We start from the raw sequence: 17083 nt of genomic DNA on the forward strand, positions 1-17083 counted from the left end.
TTCACCATATTGTCCAGGATGGTCTTGATCTCTTGACCTCGTGATCCGCCCGCCTCGGCTTCCCAAAGTGCTGTGAATACAGGCGTGAGCCACTGCCCTCGGCCTACTCTTTTTTTCATGATCATGTCTGAAGCACAGTGCTCTCTAATTTTGCTAGTTTACCTCTTTCACATTTCCACGTCTCTGGGAAGGAAGACTGGAAGGTGTCTGGGCAGACCCTCATAGGCCACTGGCTTTGCACTTACGGTGGAGAGCTAAATGAATTCGCTGCGTGTTTTCCTGAAACATGAATGCCTGTTGGTCACTTCAGCAGCACTCAAAGGCTCTTACTGCCCTGGATTGATGAAGAGACCATCCTGGAGGGATGTTAATTTTCTTTTTCTTTGAGATGGAGTCTCCTCTGTTGCCCGGGCTGGAGTACAGTGGCGCGATCTCCGCTCACTGCAACCTCTGCCTCCCATGTTCACGCAATTCTCCCAAGTAGCTGGGACTACAGGTGCACACGCCTGGCTAATTTTTTGTATTTTTATTAGAGATGGGGTTTCACCATGTTGATGAGGCTGGTCTTGAACTCCTGACCTCAAGTGATCTGTCCACATCGGCCTCCGAAAGTGCTGGGATTACAGGCATTAGCAACCGTGCCCAGCCGGATGTTAATTTTTACTGTTGCCCTGTTGGCCCTTGGCCTGCCTTAGGCCTGGAGTTTACTGAATCCCTAGGCTGCCTGCAACTTCAAAGCTCATTGGTGGTCAGGGTGTATTTAAATCATTAGAAAAGTTCTTATTTGGAAGAAGGAGCTTGATTTTTATTTGAAACGGGGCTAAATGTAGCTCCTCACAACAGAGGTTATGTATTCATGATAGTGTGTGAGATAAAGGGAGTGGAGACTTACCTAAAAGGAAAGGAATTGATATTTATTCAGTGCTTGCTCTGGGTTAGGCACTTTGCTCAGGTGCCTTAGTTATATTATGCCATTTATTGGGCCCTGTAATGCTCAGATGCTTTACATACATTGTTATTTACTCTTCCCAATAACAACAGGGCAATTGTTGTCGATATTTTAATACTTCAGTGAGGTCACTTAAAACTCACACAGCTGGTAAATAGTAAAATTGGGATTCACACTCAGAGCCCTCACTTGAATCCTGGCCTTTTCTGCTCCATACACCATAGGGTTTCAAAATTTTTGGAATGTTGGCTCTGAAAGGCAAAATAAGTGATTTGCTGAAGATTCACTTTTATAAATTGATGAGAAGTTTGCCTTATTTTTTAAAGGAAGGTTTTCTCTGGGAGGTTAACTTTTGGGTTACTTTTTAAAAGAAGATTTTTCTCTGGGAGATGAATTTAGCCAGCTTTAATTTAACCTAGCCAAAGACAGAAGATCTTTGTTAGTTTGTGTACAGTCACTTGCTTTTCTTGGCCAATTCTGTATTGTTCTCCAGTGCCAAAACATGACCTCCAGCTGTTCTTATGGGTGATTGGCCTGCTAAGTTATTGTTGAATTCAGCTAATGTATGAATTCGACTGCCATCGGCATTGGGCTTTATGTATATCTATTGGAAATTAATACTTGTGATTTATTAAAGAAAGGAGTGATGGCGGGGAACGTGCTGCTTTACCAGCACGGATTTTGGAGTACTTTCAAATTGTAGCTCCACCACTTACTCGGCAAAGTGACCTCAGGCAGGTTACTAAGTCTCTGTTGGGCTCAGTTATTCTTTGTGTCAAAAAAAGGGTCAAACTCTGTAATATATTTGAAGAGATTTATTCTGAGCCAAATATGAGTGACCAGTGGCCCATGACACAGCCCTTAGGAGATCCTGAGAAGATGTGCCTAAGGTGATCCAGGTACAGCTTGGTTTTACACAATTTAGGGAGACATAAGACATCAATTAGTACATGTAAGGTATACATTGGTTCTGTCTAGAAAGGAGAGACAACTGGAAGTGGAGGCAGCTTCCAGGTCACAGGCAGATGTAAAGAGTTTCTTTTTCTTTTTTTTTTTTTTTTTTTTTTGAGGCAGATTCTCTGTTGCCCAGGCTGGCGTGCAGTGGTGTGATCTCTCGGCTCACTGCAGTTTCTGCCTCCCGGGTTCACGTGATTCTCTTGCCTCAGCCTTTTGAGTAGCTGGGATTACAGGTGAGGACCACCACACCCAGCTAATTTTTTTGTATTTTTAGTAGAGACTGGCTTTCGTCGTGTTGGCCAGGCTGGTCTCGAACTTCTGGCCTCATGTGATCTGCCCACCTCGGCCTCTCAAAGTGCTGGGATTACAGGTTTGAGCCACCATCCCCAGCATAAAGATTTTCTAATTGGCAGTTGGTTCAAAGAGTCAAAGACCTGGAATCAACAAAAAGGAATGTCTGAGTTAAGATAAGGAGCTGTGGAGACCAAGGTTTTATCATGCAGATGAAAGCTTCAGGTAGCCGGCTTCAGTGGGAGTTGATTGTAAATGTTTCTTATCAGACTTAAAAGAGTCTGTTCTATCGTCTTAAGGTCTTTGTTGACGTTAATGCTGGTCAGCTGTGCCTGAATTCCAAACGTTTGGAGAGTATAATTATGTCTGACTCCCCCTTCCTTTCATATCCTGAACTAGTTTTTCAGGTTAACCTTGGAATGCCCTTGGCCGAGAGAAGTGGTCCCTTCATATGGTTGGGGGGCTTCGAATTTTATTTTTGCATTACATTAATGTAAAGGGAGAATGCAAATTTTAGTTTGGTGATGGAATTCACACTGTAAGGCTCAGGCTTCCATTTCCTCTATGTAGAATAGAAACATTTATTGGGTGCCCACTATGTATTGTATATATGGTGATGATTGTTAGGATATAGGGAAAAAAGATACTCTGTCTACCTGCCTAGTGCAGTGGGTAATACTGTTGCAGGAGTTTTTCTCAACCCATTTGTAAAACTTGCAGTGGGGCCGCCCCATTTATTCAGCCCGCCATGCTCAACCTCTTGCGAGCAGGAGTGTGTGGGCAGGTGAGTACAGGATCCAGCCAGCCACTTTGAGCACCGGCAGGAGCAGGCTCTGTGCAGGCCCTCCAGTGGTGCCCAGGTGGTGGTGTCTGTGACCCCCAAAGCCCCAGAGGGCATGTTACAGTGTTCTCTTGGCTCCACCATCCATGGACAGCGGTGTGTCATCAGCTCAGTGGGACCTTTGCCTCATTGTGTGGGGCAGCTGCCCTCCAGTAGCGAGGGCAAAGGGTCAGTGTGATAACCTTTTTTGGGTACCCAAACTTGGTGGGTCCCAAGCTCTTGTCCACTGTCCAAGAAGAATTGGATCACATGGACACTTGAAGGATGGTGGAGGCAGATAATTTTATGTAGGGATGAAAGTGGCTCTCAGCAGAGAGGGTAGCTGAAGAGGGGACAGGACGGGCAGATAATCTTCCCTGAAGTCTGGCCATCTCCAGTTGGCTCTTCTCCAAAGCTAAGCCATCTCTCCTCCAAAGTCCAGCTGTCTGTCTGCCATCCAAGTACTAACGAGGCCTGACCCTGCTTAGCTTCAAAGATCAGATGAGATTGGGTGTGTTCAGGGTGATATGACAGTAGACTCAGCTGTCCTCTGATGTCTTCAGTTGATATGGTTTGGCTGTGTCCCCACCCAAATCTCATATTGAATTCCCACATGTTGTGGGAAGGTCCCAGTGGGAGGGAATTGAATCATGGGGGGCAGGTCTTTCCCGTGCTGTTCTCATAATAGTGATTAAGTCTCGTGAGATCTGATGGTTATTATAAGGGAGAGTTTTCTTGCACGATCTCTCTTTGCCTGCTGCTGTGCATGTAAGACATGTCTTGCTCCTTCTCGCCTTCCACCATGATTGTGAGGCTTCCCCAGCCACTTGGAACTCTAAGTCCAATTAAACCTCTTTCTTTTTTAAGTTGCCCAGTCTCATGTATGTCTTTATCAGCAGCGTGAAAATGGACTAATACATCAGTCAAGCCGCTTGTCTCCTCTACCGAGTGAATCTGGGGTCTTTACAGGAATGGGATGTGGGGGCGGAGTAGGCCATAGGTAGTTTTGGAAAAGGCAACATTCAATTGGTAAAAAGACATTATTCAGAAAGAACTAATTAGGAGAGAGTGGGCAAACAGGGATAGAAGTTCTCACTTTGGGTGGTGGGTTTCAGGGTTTTTGCCTTGAAGGTGGGGTTTTGCTGGAGACCTGCCCCGGTCTGCCTAGAATTTCTCTGCCTCCTGCCTCTATCAATATAGTAAACCAGCAAGGATATGTTGATTGCTAAGTTGGGAGTGTGAGTAGACTGCTGTGCTGCAGGAGGGGGAACAAGATGTGGTGATGGGCAGAGTTGTCAAGGAAGGCTTATGGGGACATCACATGTTGTCACTAGCTGGAACTTGAAGGGCAAGTATTCTGGGTAGAGGAATATCACGTACAAAGATGAAGAAATATGAGAAGATTTTCTGATTTAGGGGGCTCTAGGTAGTACGTGTGATGGGAGCTGGGAGTATAGAACCCTGAGCGGTAGGGAATAAGGTGAGGAGGATGGCAGGGGCTTCCATATGCGAAAGGATTGCTGGGCCTTGTGAAGAAGAGATGTTACCTGGAAGACAGACGGAAGGTGTCTAACCCTATTTGAGTTTGAGAGAGATTGCCCTAGCAGGCAGATAAAAGATAAATTGGAAGCTGAAGAGACCAGAAAGATCCTGAGGACATGGTTTCAGTAATCTTGGTGAGAAATGGCAGCAGATGGAAAAGAGAAATAGCTTTCATTGTTGAAGTTGGGTGCCTGGGTATGTGGTGGTGAATATGGGAAGAGATAAGTTTTGAGATAGATAGGAAAGTGAGTTTAATTTTAGAAAATGTTTCATGTTCTTGTTCTTTAAAATGGGGTAAAATAAACCTACCAACTTCACAGGATTATTATGAGGGTTAAGTGAATTGATACATATACTTAGAATTTAGAATAGTATTCTATAAGGGCTATATGTTAGTAAGTTGAGTGACATGGTTTGGCTGTGTCACCACCCAAATCTCATCTTGAATTGTAGCTCCTGTAATTCCCACATATTGTGAGAGGGACCTGGTGGGAGATAATTGCATCATGGGGGCGGTTTCGCCCATACTGTTCTTGTGGTAGTGAATAAGTCTCATGAGATCTGATGGTTTTATAAGGGGAAACTGCTTTCACTTGGCTTTTATTCTCTCTTGTCTGCTGCCATGTCAGATGAACCTTTCACCTTTTGCCATGACTGTGAAGCCTCCCTAGCCATGTGGAACTATGAGTGCATTAAACAGCTTTTTCTTTATAAATTACCCAGTCTCAGGTGTGACTTTATCAGCATTGTGAAAATGGACTAATACGTAGAGGTGCTTGAAGGATGCTGAGCTGGGATGTATAGAAAGAAGTTAGGTATATGGGAAACTCAGGAGAGAGTGCTGGTTGAACATGTGGATTTGGATTTACCAGTGTACACGTGGCAACTGAAACAGCAGCCAAGATCATGTAGGAAGAATACATGGTGAGGAAAGAGAACACGGCCAAGGCTAGGTCTTCATGAAGACTAGCTGTATTAGTCTGTTCTCACATTGCCATATAAAGAACTACCTGAGACTGGGTAATTTATAAAGAAAAGAGGTTTAATTGACTCACAGTTCCACAGGCTGTACAGGAAGCAAGGCTGCAGAAGCCTCAGGAAACTTACAGTCCAGGCCCAAAGGCAAAGGGGAAGCAGACATGTCTTATATGACTAGAGGAGGAGGAAGAGAGTGAGGGGGGAAGGTGACACACACTTTTAAACAACCAGCTCTTATAAGAACTCACTATCATGAGAACAGCAAGGGGGAAGTCTGCTTCCATGATCCAGTCACCTCCCACCAGGCCCTTCCTCCAGCACTGGGGATTACAATTCGATGTGAGATTTGGGTGGGGACACAGATCCAAATTGTATCACTAGCTTCCAAAGGTGCAGAAGAATAGGACCCAGAAAAAGAATGACCGGACAGGTAGAAGGAAAACCAGGAAAGAGCTTTGTCAGGAAACCGGAGCATGGAGTTGTTAATGTTGGATGCGGTAGAGAGAGCCCCCAGGGAAAGGATTGAAAACTAGCTCGAATTTAACTTGTGACACTGGTGATCTTGAGTACACTCTCACTAATGGGTACAAAGGCAGAATATGGTGAATTAAAGAGTAAGCTGTGAAGAGTTTTAATTGTTTCATAGTAAAAATGCAAAATTGAATACAGTCAGCCCTCTGTATCTGCAGGCTGCACATCTGTGGATTGAGAGAAACTTGGATTGAAAATATTCAGAAAAAAAATTTGCAGTGTTTCAAAAAGCAAAACTTGAACTTACTACATGCTGAATACTATGTTGAATCCACCTGAAGCAAGTAATAGGTAGATGCTGTAAGTAATGTGGAGATGATTTACAGTATATGAGAGGATGTGCGTAGGTTATATGCAAACGTTACACCTTTTCATGTAAGAGATTTGAGTGTCCATGGATTTTGATATCTGCCAGGTCCCTGGAACTAATCATTTTTGATACCGAGGGACAACTGTGCTCGTCCACTTAGAAATTGTTCCTTTCGCACAGCTAATACCACAGGGAAGCGTTATGGGGAAGGTATGATCTGGATTAAAATTTCGTTAATGAAAAAAGCCAAACTCTAAAACATTTGAAGAGACTTATTCTGACCCAAATATGAGGACCATGGCCGATGACACATCCTTAAGAGGTCATGAGAACATGTGCCTGGATGTTTGGGTTATAGCTTGATTTTATCCATTTTAGGGGACAAGAGACATCAGTCAATACATTTGAGATATACATTAGTTTGGTCTGGGAAGATGAGACATCTTGAAGTAGGGACTTAGAGATCATAGGTGGATTCAAAGATTTACTGATTGGCAGTTCTTTTAAAGAATTAAGTTATTGGCTCATGCCTGTAATCCCAGCCCTTTGGGAGGCCAAGGCGGGCAGATGACGAAGTCTAGAGTTTGAGACCAGCCTGCCCAGCATGGTGAAACCTCATCTCTACTAAAAATACAAAAAATACAAAAACAAAAACAAAAACAAAAACATGGTGAAATCCCATCTCTCCTAACCACGGTGAAACCCCATCTCTACTAAAAATAAAATACCAAAAAAAACCCCAAAAATTAGCTACAAAAATACAAAAATTAGCCATCTCTACTAAAAGTAAAAAGATTGATGGTGGCGTGCACCCATAATCCCAGCTACTCAGGAGGCTGAGGCAGGAGAATCACTTGAACCCAGGAGGCAGAGGTTGCACTGAGCTGGGACCATGCCACTACACTGCAGCCTGGGCGATAGAGCGAGACTCCCTGTCAGAAAAACAAAAAACAAAAGAAGTTATTATCCAAAGACCTGGAATCAATAGAAAGGAGTGTCTCGGTTAAGATAAGATAAGGGGCTGTGGAGACCAAGGTTCTTATTATGTAGATGAAATCTCATAGGTGGTGGCCTTTAAAGGCAATAGATGGCAAATATTACCTATTTAGACTTTTAAAAGGTGCTAGACTCTCAGCTAATTTCTTTGGGACCAAACATCTGGGAAGGGAAGAAGATTCTCTTCGGAATGTAAATTTGCCCCTACAAGAGGCAGCTTTGCAGGGCCGTTTCAAAATGTGTTAAAGAAAAATATTTTTGGGGTAAAATATTTCAGTTTCCTTCAGGGCTTGCTGTCTGTCATGTGATGCTATACTAGAGTCAGGTTGGAATTTAGTGTCTTTTTGCTGTGAAGAGTCTGTTTTGTCTGAATTAAGGTCTCTGTTTTAATGTTAATGCTGCTCAGTTGTGCCTGAATTCTAAAGGGAGGAGAGTATAATGAGGCATGTTTGACCTCTTTGCCATCATGGCCTGAACTTGTTTTTTAGGTTTCTTTGGAATTCCCTTGGCCTAGAGGAGGGGCCCATTCAATCAGATGGGAGGCTTAGGATTTTATTTTTGGTTTACAGTCTTAACTGTTATTTTCACAGGGCTCTGCTTCAAAAACAACCACCACCTCAGGTAGGAATATATCCAAGCCTGACTCCTGCGGTTTGAGGCAAATAGCTGCTCCAAAAGCCAAAGTGGGGCCCCCTGTTTCCTGTTTGAGGCGGAACAGCGACAATAGAAATCCCAGTGCTGATCGAGCCGTATCTCCTCAGAGGATCAGGCGTGTGTCCAGTTCTGGTAAGAATAAAACAGTTCAATAGTTTGAGTTATTTGAATGTAAAATTTGACAGTCATGTTTATAGGTCTAATGCCTTGTGTCACTAAAGCATTCAGCCTTTTGTGGACCAGCATCCTGAGCAGAGAAGGTAGATGATAACAACATATATCCCTTCTCTTTGAGCAAGGCAAAGCCTAGTTGAGGAGGGAGGTATAGGTGTATAAACCATCTTAGAAGCTATTCAGAAGGATGTATACATAAATATACAATTGGGTGGCTGTTGTAAATTCGAATCATTTCATTAATTTTTTTCAAAGGGTTAAGTGCTTAACAATGCTGAAGTGTTGTACAGTAGGTCCATAGTGTGCCCTCAATACATGTGAAGAGATTGATTTTTTTTTTTTAATTTTACTGAAAGATGTATGATGGATTTAGGACGGATATGAGGGTGTCTAAAAAGTTAAATTTTTCTAATGTGAACTTTTATTTATGTTGGCTTGTATCTTATAATTTGTACTTTTAAAGTCACGTTAGGCCAATGAAATTTGAGCGCCTCAAGAATAGCTATTAAGTATCATACTAAATTTGGCAGATGTACAGATTTGTGTTACAAAGGAATGGAAAAGTCAACCCTGTGTCACAGGGATGCAAAGCCTGCTAGCCATTCCAGTTGACTGAGAACACTTTGCAAAGAACACACCTTATTTCTGCCGGTACAACCTTGAGCAAATTAAAGTCATGTCAAATCAATTTAGAAGTAAGTTCCCTTGTGAAAATAGTTATGTGTCCACACATGTGAGAATGTTTTATGGAAACTAATGAAAGTGAGCAAATCCCAGAAGATCCCTGTACCTCTCTACAATTTAGTATTTGTAGGTTTCATTTTTCAACCCTACCATGAAGCCTCAAGTTTGAAAGCCTGTAATGCTCAGAAATGTTTTACGGGCTGTTTATTTAGATTGAGGCCTAGTGTCAAGGTCAAGGAGACATGACCACAGAGGCGTGAGTGGAGGAAGGAGGGATGTGCAGCACATGGCTCCATCCCCAGAGGATCTAGGTGGAAATAGGAATTCATGAGCTTGGAGTGTTCATCATTTGGGAGAAAAACAGAAGCCAAAAGCCATTGGGAGAAACAGTGATTCTTATTTGGGATATTGCCACACCTGGGGAGTCAAGGCATGAGTGAGATGAAAGCTCTAGTCCTGGGTGGGTGTGGTGGTTTATGCCTGAAATCCCAGTGTTTTGGGAAGCCAAAGTGGGCCAGGAGTTCAGGAGCAGCCTGGGCAACATAGCAAGACCTTGTCTCTGAAAAAAACAAAAACAAAAAAGCATTAGCTGGGCATGATGGTGTACGCCTGTAGTCCCAGCTATTCAGGAGGCTGAGGCAGGAAGATCACTTGAGCCCAGAAGTGCAAGGCTGCAGTGAGCTATGATCATGCCACTGTACTCCAACCTGGGCAGCAGAGCACAACCCTGTCCCTTGATGGAGAAGAAAAAGGTCTGGTCCTTACTGTAGTTGTCCAGTAAGGCTCATGGTGTTTGCAGAGAATGGGCAGCTCCCTTCCTCCTCTGTGAGGAGCACCTGTCGCTTGGTGGCATTGGAGTGTGGCCCCTGGCCTGCAGTTAGGAGCTCTGTGTTTTAGTTCCACTCTGGCCCCAATACGCTACCTGAGCAAGTCTTTCACTCTCCCTGGGCTTCATCTTCACATCTGGAAAGTGTAAGTGTCTGAGAATCTAAGTCCCTGTCAGCTTTTACAGCCCTTACCTTTCTAGCCACAATTTGGAGCTCACCTAATTTTCTGAGTAACTGCTGTTATTGGTTTGTTTCTCTGAATTTCGTGGTGCTTGAATCCCAGAAAATCTAAGCACACATACTTTTAAGAAATGAGGCCAATACCCAGGATACACTGAAAAAGAATCCTTCTACGTAGGCGATCAGTCCCACCCAGCGGGGAAGCAGTTGTTAAGTCCTTTTACTCTGTGTTGTATAATGTCTCTTAGAGAAAAGTGGATCTGTTTAGTCTTAGTGAAAAGACAGGACATGTTTTTGAGCTTTGTCATCCTGTGTCAATGAGCTTGATGACTGAGTTATGCATCCAGATTTTTCAGTCTGAGTTAAAAACTAATTACATTTTACTGGGTGGTTTTCTGTATCTGAATGGAAAAAAAGTTAATGTAACCAGAAACATTCTGGATTTGAATTTGAGTTTTATATTTGACTGGTTAGAAGACTTTTATGGTCTGAATACTTGGGTCCCTCTACATTAATATGTTGAAGCCCCAACCCACGATGTGATTGTGTTTGGAGACAGGGCCGGTGAGGAGGTGGTGAAAGTTAAATGGGGTCATAAGAGTGGGATCCTAATCCAGTAGGGGTGGTGCCCTTAGAAAAAGAGGAAGAGATGGACTGGGCGTGGTGGCTCATGCTTGTAATCCCAGCACTTTGGGAGGCCGACACGGGTGGATCACCTGAGGTCAGGAGTTTGAGACCAGCCTGGCCAACGTGGCTAAACCCTGTCTCTATTAAAAATAGAAAAAAAAATTAGCCGAGGGTGGTGGCAGGTGCCTGTAATCCCAGTTACTCAGGAGGGTGAGGCAGGAGAATTCCTTGATCCTGGGAGGCCAAGGTTGCAGTGAGCCGAGATCGGGCCATTGCACTACAGCCTGGGCAACAAGAGCGAAACTCTCTTTCAAAAAAAAAAAATAAATAAAATAATAAAGAGGAAGAGACACTGGAACTGTCCTCACCATGTGAGGTACAATGAGAATGTGGCCATCTGGATGCCAGGAAGAGGGCCCTTGCTGGGAAGCAGATCAGCTGGCACTCCTATCTTGGACATTCCAGCCTACAGAACTGTGAGAAAACAAATTTCTATTGTTTAAGGCACCCCATCTGGTATTATTACTATTATGGCAGCCCGAGCCGACTAAGAAGACTAACTTGATTCTACCGTGTTATGTTTTACAGAAAAATTAATAGCAACTAATTTTTTGGGATTCTCTCAATAAATTGATAGGTGTTTCTTGAGGGGGACAAGAAACTCAGTCACTACAGAGTTCAAAGTAGAACAGAAAAATCAAGGAGCAGAAACAGTGTGCTTTTAGATCCCTGTGATCCTGTTGCCATTGATTGTACAGTGAAGTGTTTGTGTGTATTAGCAAATTGAAACCAAATGAATATCCACCATACTGACTCACAGTTACTCTGCTGAAAGGTAAGCGGCAGGAATGTTCCAGCCAATTTGGGGTTTTCAATAAATCCTTTCAGAACACTTAAGTAGAAAACCAGACCCAGTGTTGAAACAGCCATTTTCTTGAAGCTTTAAAATGAATGTGAGAAGGAATTGTAATTAAACCCAATGGAGCTGTTCCTTTTTCTTTTTCTTTTTTTCTTTTTTTTTTTAAGACAGAATCTTGCTCTGTTGATCAGGCTGCAGTGCAATGGTGCAATCTTGGCTCACTACAACCTCCACCTCCCAGGTTCAGGCGATTCTCCTGCCTCAGCCTCCCAAGTAGCTGGGATTTACAGGCACCCGCCACCAAGCCCGGCTAATTTTTGTATTTTTAGTAGAGATGGGGTTTCACCATGTTGGCCAGGCTGGTCTCGAACTTCTGACCTCAGGTGATCCACCCACCCTGGCCTCCCAAAGAGCTGTTCCATTTTACTTGTCAAAATGCAGAAATTTATATGAGACCAGATTATAAGAGATTATAACAAATCAAATCTAAAGTACCTTTGCTTCTTTGGAAATGTACTGAAATAAGATGAGATAGTGGTGAAAATTATTTGTAATAGTAATTATTATAATGTGAATGATTGCAGCTCAGACTGTTAAGTATATGTTGAGTTCCAGGCTCAGTTTTAGAGTTCCAGGCTCAGTTTTAGTAATTTCATCTGTAAATTCCTTTAATCCTCACAATAACTTTGTGAGGCTTATCCCTATTCTATAGACAAGGAATCTGCCACAAAAAAGTTAAATAATTGGTCCAGTGTTAAACAGCTAAGTGGCAGAGGTGGGATTCAGACCAGCCAGTGATGCTCTTAACTGTCACATTATTAATCTCAATACTATTAGTATGACCATGAGTTTTGTTTTATTTATTTTTTTTTGAGATGGAGTTTCACTCTTGTTGCCTAGCCTGGAGTGCAATCGTGGCTCACCATAACCTCCCCCTCCCAGGTTCAAGTGATTCTCCTGCCTCGGCCTCCCAAGTAGCTAGGATTACAGGCATGAATCATCACACGTGGCTAATTTTGTAATTTTAGCAGAGATGGGGTTTCTCCATGTTGATCAGCTGGTCTCGAACTCCCAACCTCAGGTGATCCACCTTCCTAGGCTTCCTGAATTGCTGGGATTATAGTTGGGAGCCACTGCAGCCGGCCTGAGTTTTATTTTTAACAATAAAACAAAGTTTAATTTGTTTTTTTGTTTTCTGTTTGTTTTTTGAGACAGTGTCACTGTCGTCCAGCCCAGAGTGCAGTGGCTCCACCATAGATCACTGCAGCCTTGAATTCCTGGGCTCAAGCAATCCTTCTGTGTCAGCCTCCCATGTAGCTGGGACCGTAGGTGTGTGTCAGCATGCCCAGCTGATTTTTATATTTTTTTTGTAGAGATGGGGGGGTGTCTCACTTTGTTGCCCAGGCTGGTCTTTAACTCCTGGGCTTAAGTGATCCTCCTAGCCCTCCCAAAGTACCAAGATTACAGGCATGAACTACCACACCAGGCTAACGTTTAATTTTTTAAAAATTAAAATTCTTGTTGCCCAACTGAATGGTTTAGAAACTGTGGCACTTTTCTTTTCAGGCCTTGGTTTAAAGCTTGATGTCAGTTAACTCTGATGTGAATGATTTTATGTGGCTGTTGAAAGTTAATGCTGCTTCAGGAAAAATTAGCTAATACGTGCTGGACTTAATACCTAGGTGATGGGTTAGTAGGTGAAGCCAACCACCATGGTCCACGTTTACCTACGTAACGAACCTGCACAGCCTGCACATGTACCCCGGAACTTAATAAAAGATACAGTAATAATAAAATTAATGCTGTTGAATAAAAAACTGCTGAGTAAATCTTTCATGATCAATTCAGACATCTTCATAGAGACCCGCCTTCACTCTCTTTTGGAGGCAATACCAGCTTTTCCCAGGTTTTAGATGATAAATATCTGTGTTCTTCTCTACACACACGAGTTGCTGTTTCAGTGGCCAGCCTGAGCCAGGTAGGATTACAGAAGTAGCGCAGAATGCTCTCCCTGCCCCGTGACTCCTGTGGGCTAACCGAGGAGGGGAGAGTGCGTGTTTATGCAGCAAACACAAAGCGGCACAAAGAATGGTGATGGGTGGGGAAGAGGCCCCATGAGAAGAATGTCCAGGGGCGGGTCGGTGAAGAAAGGCCTCCTGAAAGAGATGGTTTTTAGTTTTCTTCTAGAGAAAGAGAAAGCACATTTCAAAAGGGGAACTCTATTTCAGTTGAGTTTATTGTGGGTTAATAAAGTAAATTCCTTTCAAGACAGTAGTCCGTCCGAAACTTGCAGTGACTTGCCTATCATCGCAGCTTTCTCTTCTTTCTTGCTAAGTTATTACTTTCGTGGTTTATGTAAACTGATTTTTTTCATTCATTTCGTGTTAAAGGGAATTTAAAATCTTCTTCAAATACTTTCGTATCCTTTTAAACTTTTCTAGACGAGAATTTGAGAGAGATAGTAAGCAAAATTATGAGAGATTTTTCACATACTTGAATAAAGTAATTACTAAAAATCAGAGGTTATTACCCAATAAGTTACTCTAAAAGCCAACTTGAGGCCGGACATGGTGGCTCACATCTGTAATCCCAGCAATTGGGGAGGATGAGGTGGGAAGGTTACTTGAGCCCAGGAGATTGAGACCAGCCTGGGCAACAGAGTGAGACCCTGTCTTTGCAAAAAATAAAAAAATTAGCTGGGCAAGTGGCACACACCTGTGGTCCTTGCTACTCAGGAGGCTGAGGTGGGAGGATCACTGAGCCCAGGAGGTTGAGGGTTCAGTGAGCTATTATTGCACCACTGCACTCCAGGCTAGGTGACAGAGCAAGACCCTGTCTCTAAAATGTGAATAAAATCTAACTTTAATGTGTCACTAATAGATGTTTCTATGTTTGTATGTAATTAAATCACTTTCCTTAGAGCATGTATCAGGATCTCTTTTCATAAAAACAGTATTAGTCGCTAACATGTTTTGAGTGCCTGTGTGCACCAAGCACAGTGCTAAGCCCTCTTTTAAATGCATAATCTCATTTAATTCTCATAACTCCTAGTAGGGATACTGTGATTATCCCCATTCTACAGATGAGGAATTTGAGGGTCTGAAAGCTTCAGTAACGTGTCAGAAGTTACACAGTGGGGTAATGGGTGGAGACTGAAAATGGGCCAGGTGTTCTGGCCCCACCTGGCTCTTAACCCTGGTCCTTTACATGCATGCAGAAGACTTGACACACTCATGTCTTCTTTCATAGACATGAGTGAATTCTTCATTAAACCACATGTGTGTGAAGGAGAATGTGGGGAAGGCTGGCTTGTGCTAAGAACTCTTCTAAGTACTGGAATGAAGTGCACAGAAAAGACCCATTCCTTCCATTAGGGAGCTTAAATTCTAATAAGGGGATTAAGAAAATAAATACATGTTTGGATTCATGATGATGAATCCAAAAATAAAAGGGAAAGGGCCAAGCATGGTGGCTCACGCCTGTAATCCCAGCACTTTGGGAGGCCGAGGCGGATGGATCACTTGAGGTCAGAAGTTCGAGACCAGCCTGGCCAACATGGTGAAACCCCATCTCTACTAAAAATACAAAAATTAGCTGGGTTTGGTGGCAGGTGCCTGTAGTCTCAGCTACTTGGGAGGCTGAGGCAGGAGAATCTCTTGAACCTGGGAGGTGGAGGTTGCAGCTAGCTGAGGTCGCACCACTGCACTCCAGCCTGGGTGACGGAGCAAGACCCTATCTCAAAAAACACAAAACAAGCAAAAAAAAAAAAAGAAAGAAAGAATAAAGCAGTGAAGGAGATTAGATTTTTAAACGGGTGGTCAAGAAAGGCCTCACTGAGAGGGCGACATTTGGGCAAACACCTGAAAGGAAGGGAGGAGGGAGGCATTTGGGTGTCAGGTGGGAGGACTTTCCAGGCACAGGGACCAGCTGTGCAGAGCCCCGAGGTGAGGCAGGGTGTAGGGTGCATGAGGAACAGTGAACCACCCACTGTGTGTGGTGGGGGCTGGAGGATGTGGATGGGCGGAGGAGGTCAGGACCGACCAAGCAGGGCCATTCGGGTGCCTGAGAGGCACATGTCCTCTTCATCCTCAAGAACATCATCATTTGTAAATGCTTGATCTTTTCCAGGCGTTTCACACAATTCTCACTTGGCAGTAATTATGGAGAAGATTGCTTTGTGGAATGACTCTTGAGTAGGCTTAATATGTCACAGTGCAGGCTCGCCCGTTCATTCAAGAAGTGCTTAGAGCCCCTGCTCTGTGTTGGGCAGCGTACTAGATTCTGAGACTACAAACAGGATTAAGCAAATATGCCCTCTTAAGGAGCTTACTGGTTGGAGGGTGAGGGGATAAGGGGGTGTCTGAGCAAATCGTTCCAATGAAAACTCTTGGCTCTTCAGATCCCAGCTCAGCTGTCCTGGCCTCTCTGCTACTTTGCATTCATAGTGCTGTATGCTCATTATTTCCTTACATGTCTATCTCCTTCTAGATGGTGAAATCCAAAAGGATAGAGTTCAGCTCTTAGTTATTTTCGTATTTTCCAGTGCCCAGCACAGTGTACTGGTTGCACAACAGGTGTTTAAAAACATTGCTTGGCTTGATTTGAATGGAGACCTGTGCGAAGCACTGTGTATCCACAGTAAAGCAGCAACACTAACTCGTTGTGAGGGAGAACTGGAGGAGAGGCGGTGATGTTTGAACTGTTTGGAATGCGCCTGCAGGAGCTTGCCAGCAGAGGAGGCTCCTGAGGTTCCCAAGGGTGCAGATGTGTCGTTGTCAAAGGATACCGTGTGCTTGGGGAACATCAAGGCCAGAGTCAGCATGCCTGGAGCAGACGTGTCCCGGGGTCAGCGAGAGATGAGCCTGTGCCTCGAGGGAGGTTGAAGCTGATTAGTTCTAATACTGTAGACACAAACTTGCACGAGTGCTACACATTTTTTGGGAATGGATAGTAGACTACATGTTTAAAATAATTTGGAGACGGAGTGTCTGGTCGCTTCTGTTGGTAGTGAACAGTCCCAAGTGTCTCCCCAGCTGCCACCTTCAGAGGCTGGATAGGTGGTGTGCCATGAAGTGAAACGTGGAATAGAGCAGCAAGAAGTTTTCTGGAGGAGAATAGTGAGTTTAGTTCGGGGCATGTGAAATTGGAGGAGGCTACAGACTGGGAAGCACCTCGGAGGGGTATGTGCATGCCTGAGGTTTAAGAGTAAAACTATATAGAGACCAAGGAAACCATCAGAAAAGAGCTGACATAAAGAGATGAGACAGGCCCGGTGGCTCCCGCCTGTGGTCTCAGCTACTAGCTACTCGAGAGGCTGAGACAAGAGGATCTCTTGAGCCTGAGTTTGAGTCTACAGTGAGCTATGATTGCACCACTGTGCTCTTGCCAGGGTGACAGAGCGAGACCCTCCGAAAAGAAAAGAAAAAAAAAGTTGGTGTGAAGTTTTGAGGTCTCAATGACCTCACCACCTCATTGTTCAATGGAGCTCTGCTCATAAACCTTGACTCCTAATGAGCCAGGAGGCTCACTGTGCACCTTCTTTTGTTCTTATCAGGCATTATTAGCACGGGTGTCAGATGGTAAGTAAATTTGCTGGTGAACATGTGAAGACCCTTGTTCATCTCCTTTGCACGGTAGCTGGGAAAACGAAGTAACACCTCTAAGTCTTTGGTTTATTCCCCTCTGAATTAAAATGTTCCTGTAG

At 43.8% G+C, this 17083-nt stretch overlaps 1 protein-coding gene across 4 annotated transcripts in view; it reads left to right on the top strand.

Annotated features, from left to right (window-relative positions):
• MTUS1 (microtubule associated scaffold protein 1) overlaps positions 1–17083 on the top strand; it is a 158739-nt gene that overhangs the window by 50494 nt on the left and 91162 nt on the right. For all 4 annotated transcript variants that reach the window (XM_032162387.2, XM_058442159.1, XM_032162386.2 and 1 more), the window contains exon 3: positions 7965–8160. In XM_032162387.2, coding sequence (XP_032018278.1) covers positions 7965–8160 — 196 coding nt within the window. The remainder of the gene's footprint in view (positions 1–7964; positions 8161–17083) is intronic.

Source organism: Hylobates moloch, unplaced genomic scaffold (assembly GCF_009828535.3).
Source record: "Hylobates moloch isolate HMO894 unplaced genomic scaffold, HMol_V3 SCAFFOLD_8, whole genome shotgun sequence".
NCBI classification, from domain to species: Eukaryota; Metazoa; Chordata; class Mammalia; order Primates; family Hylobatidae; genus Hylobates; species Hylobates moloch.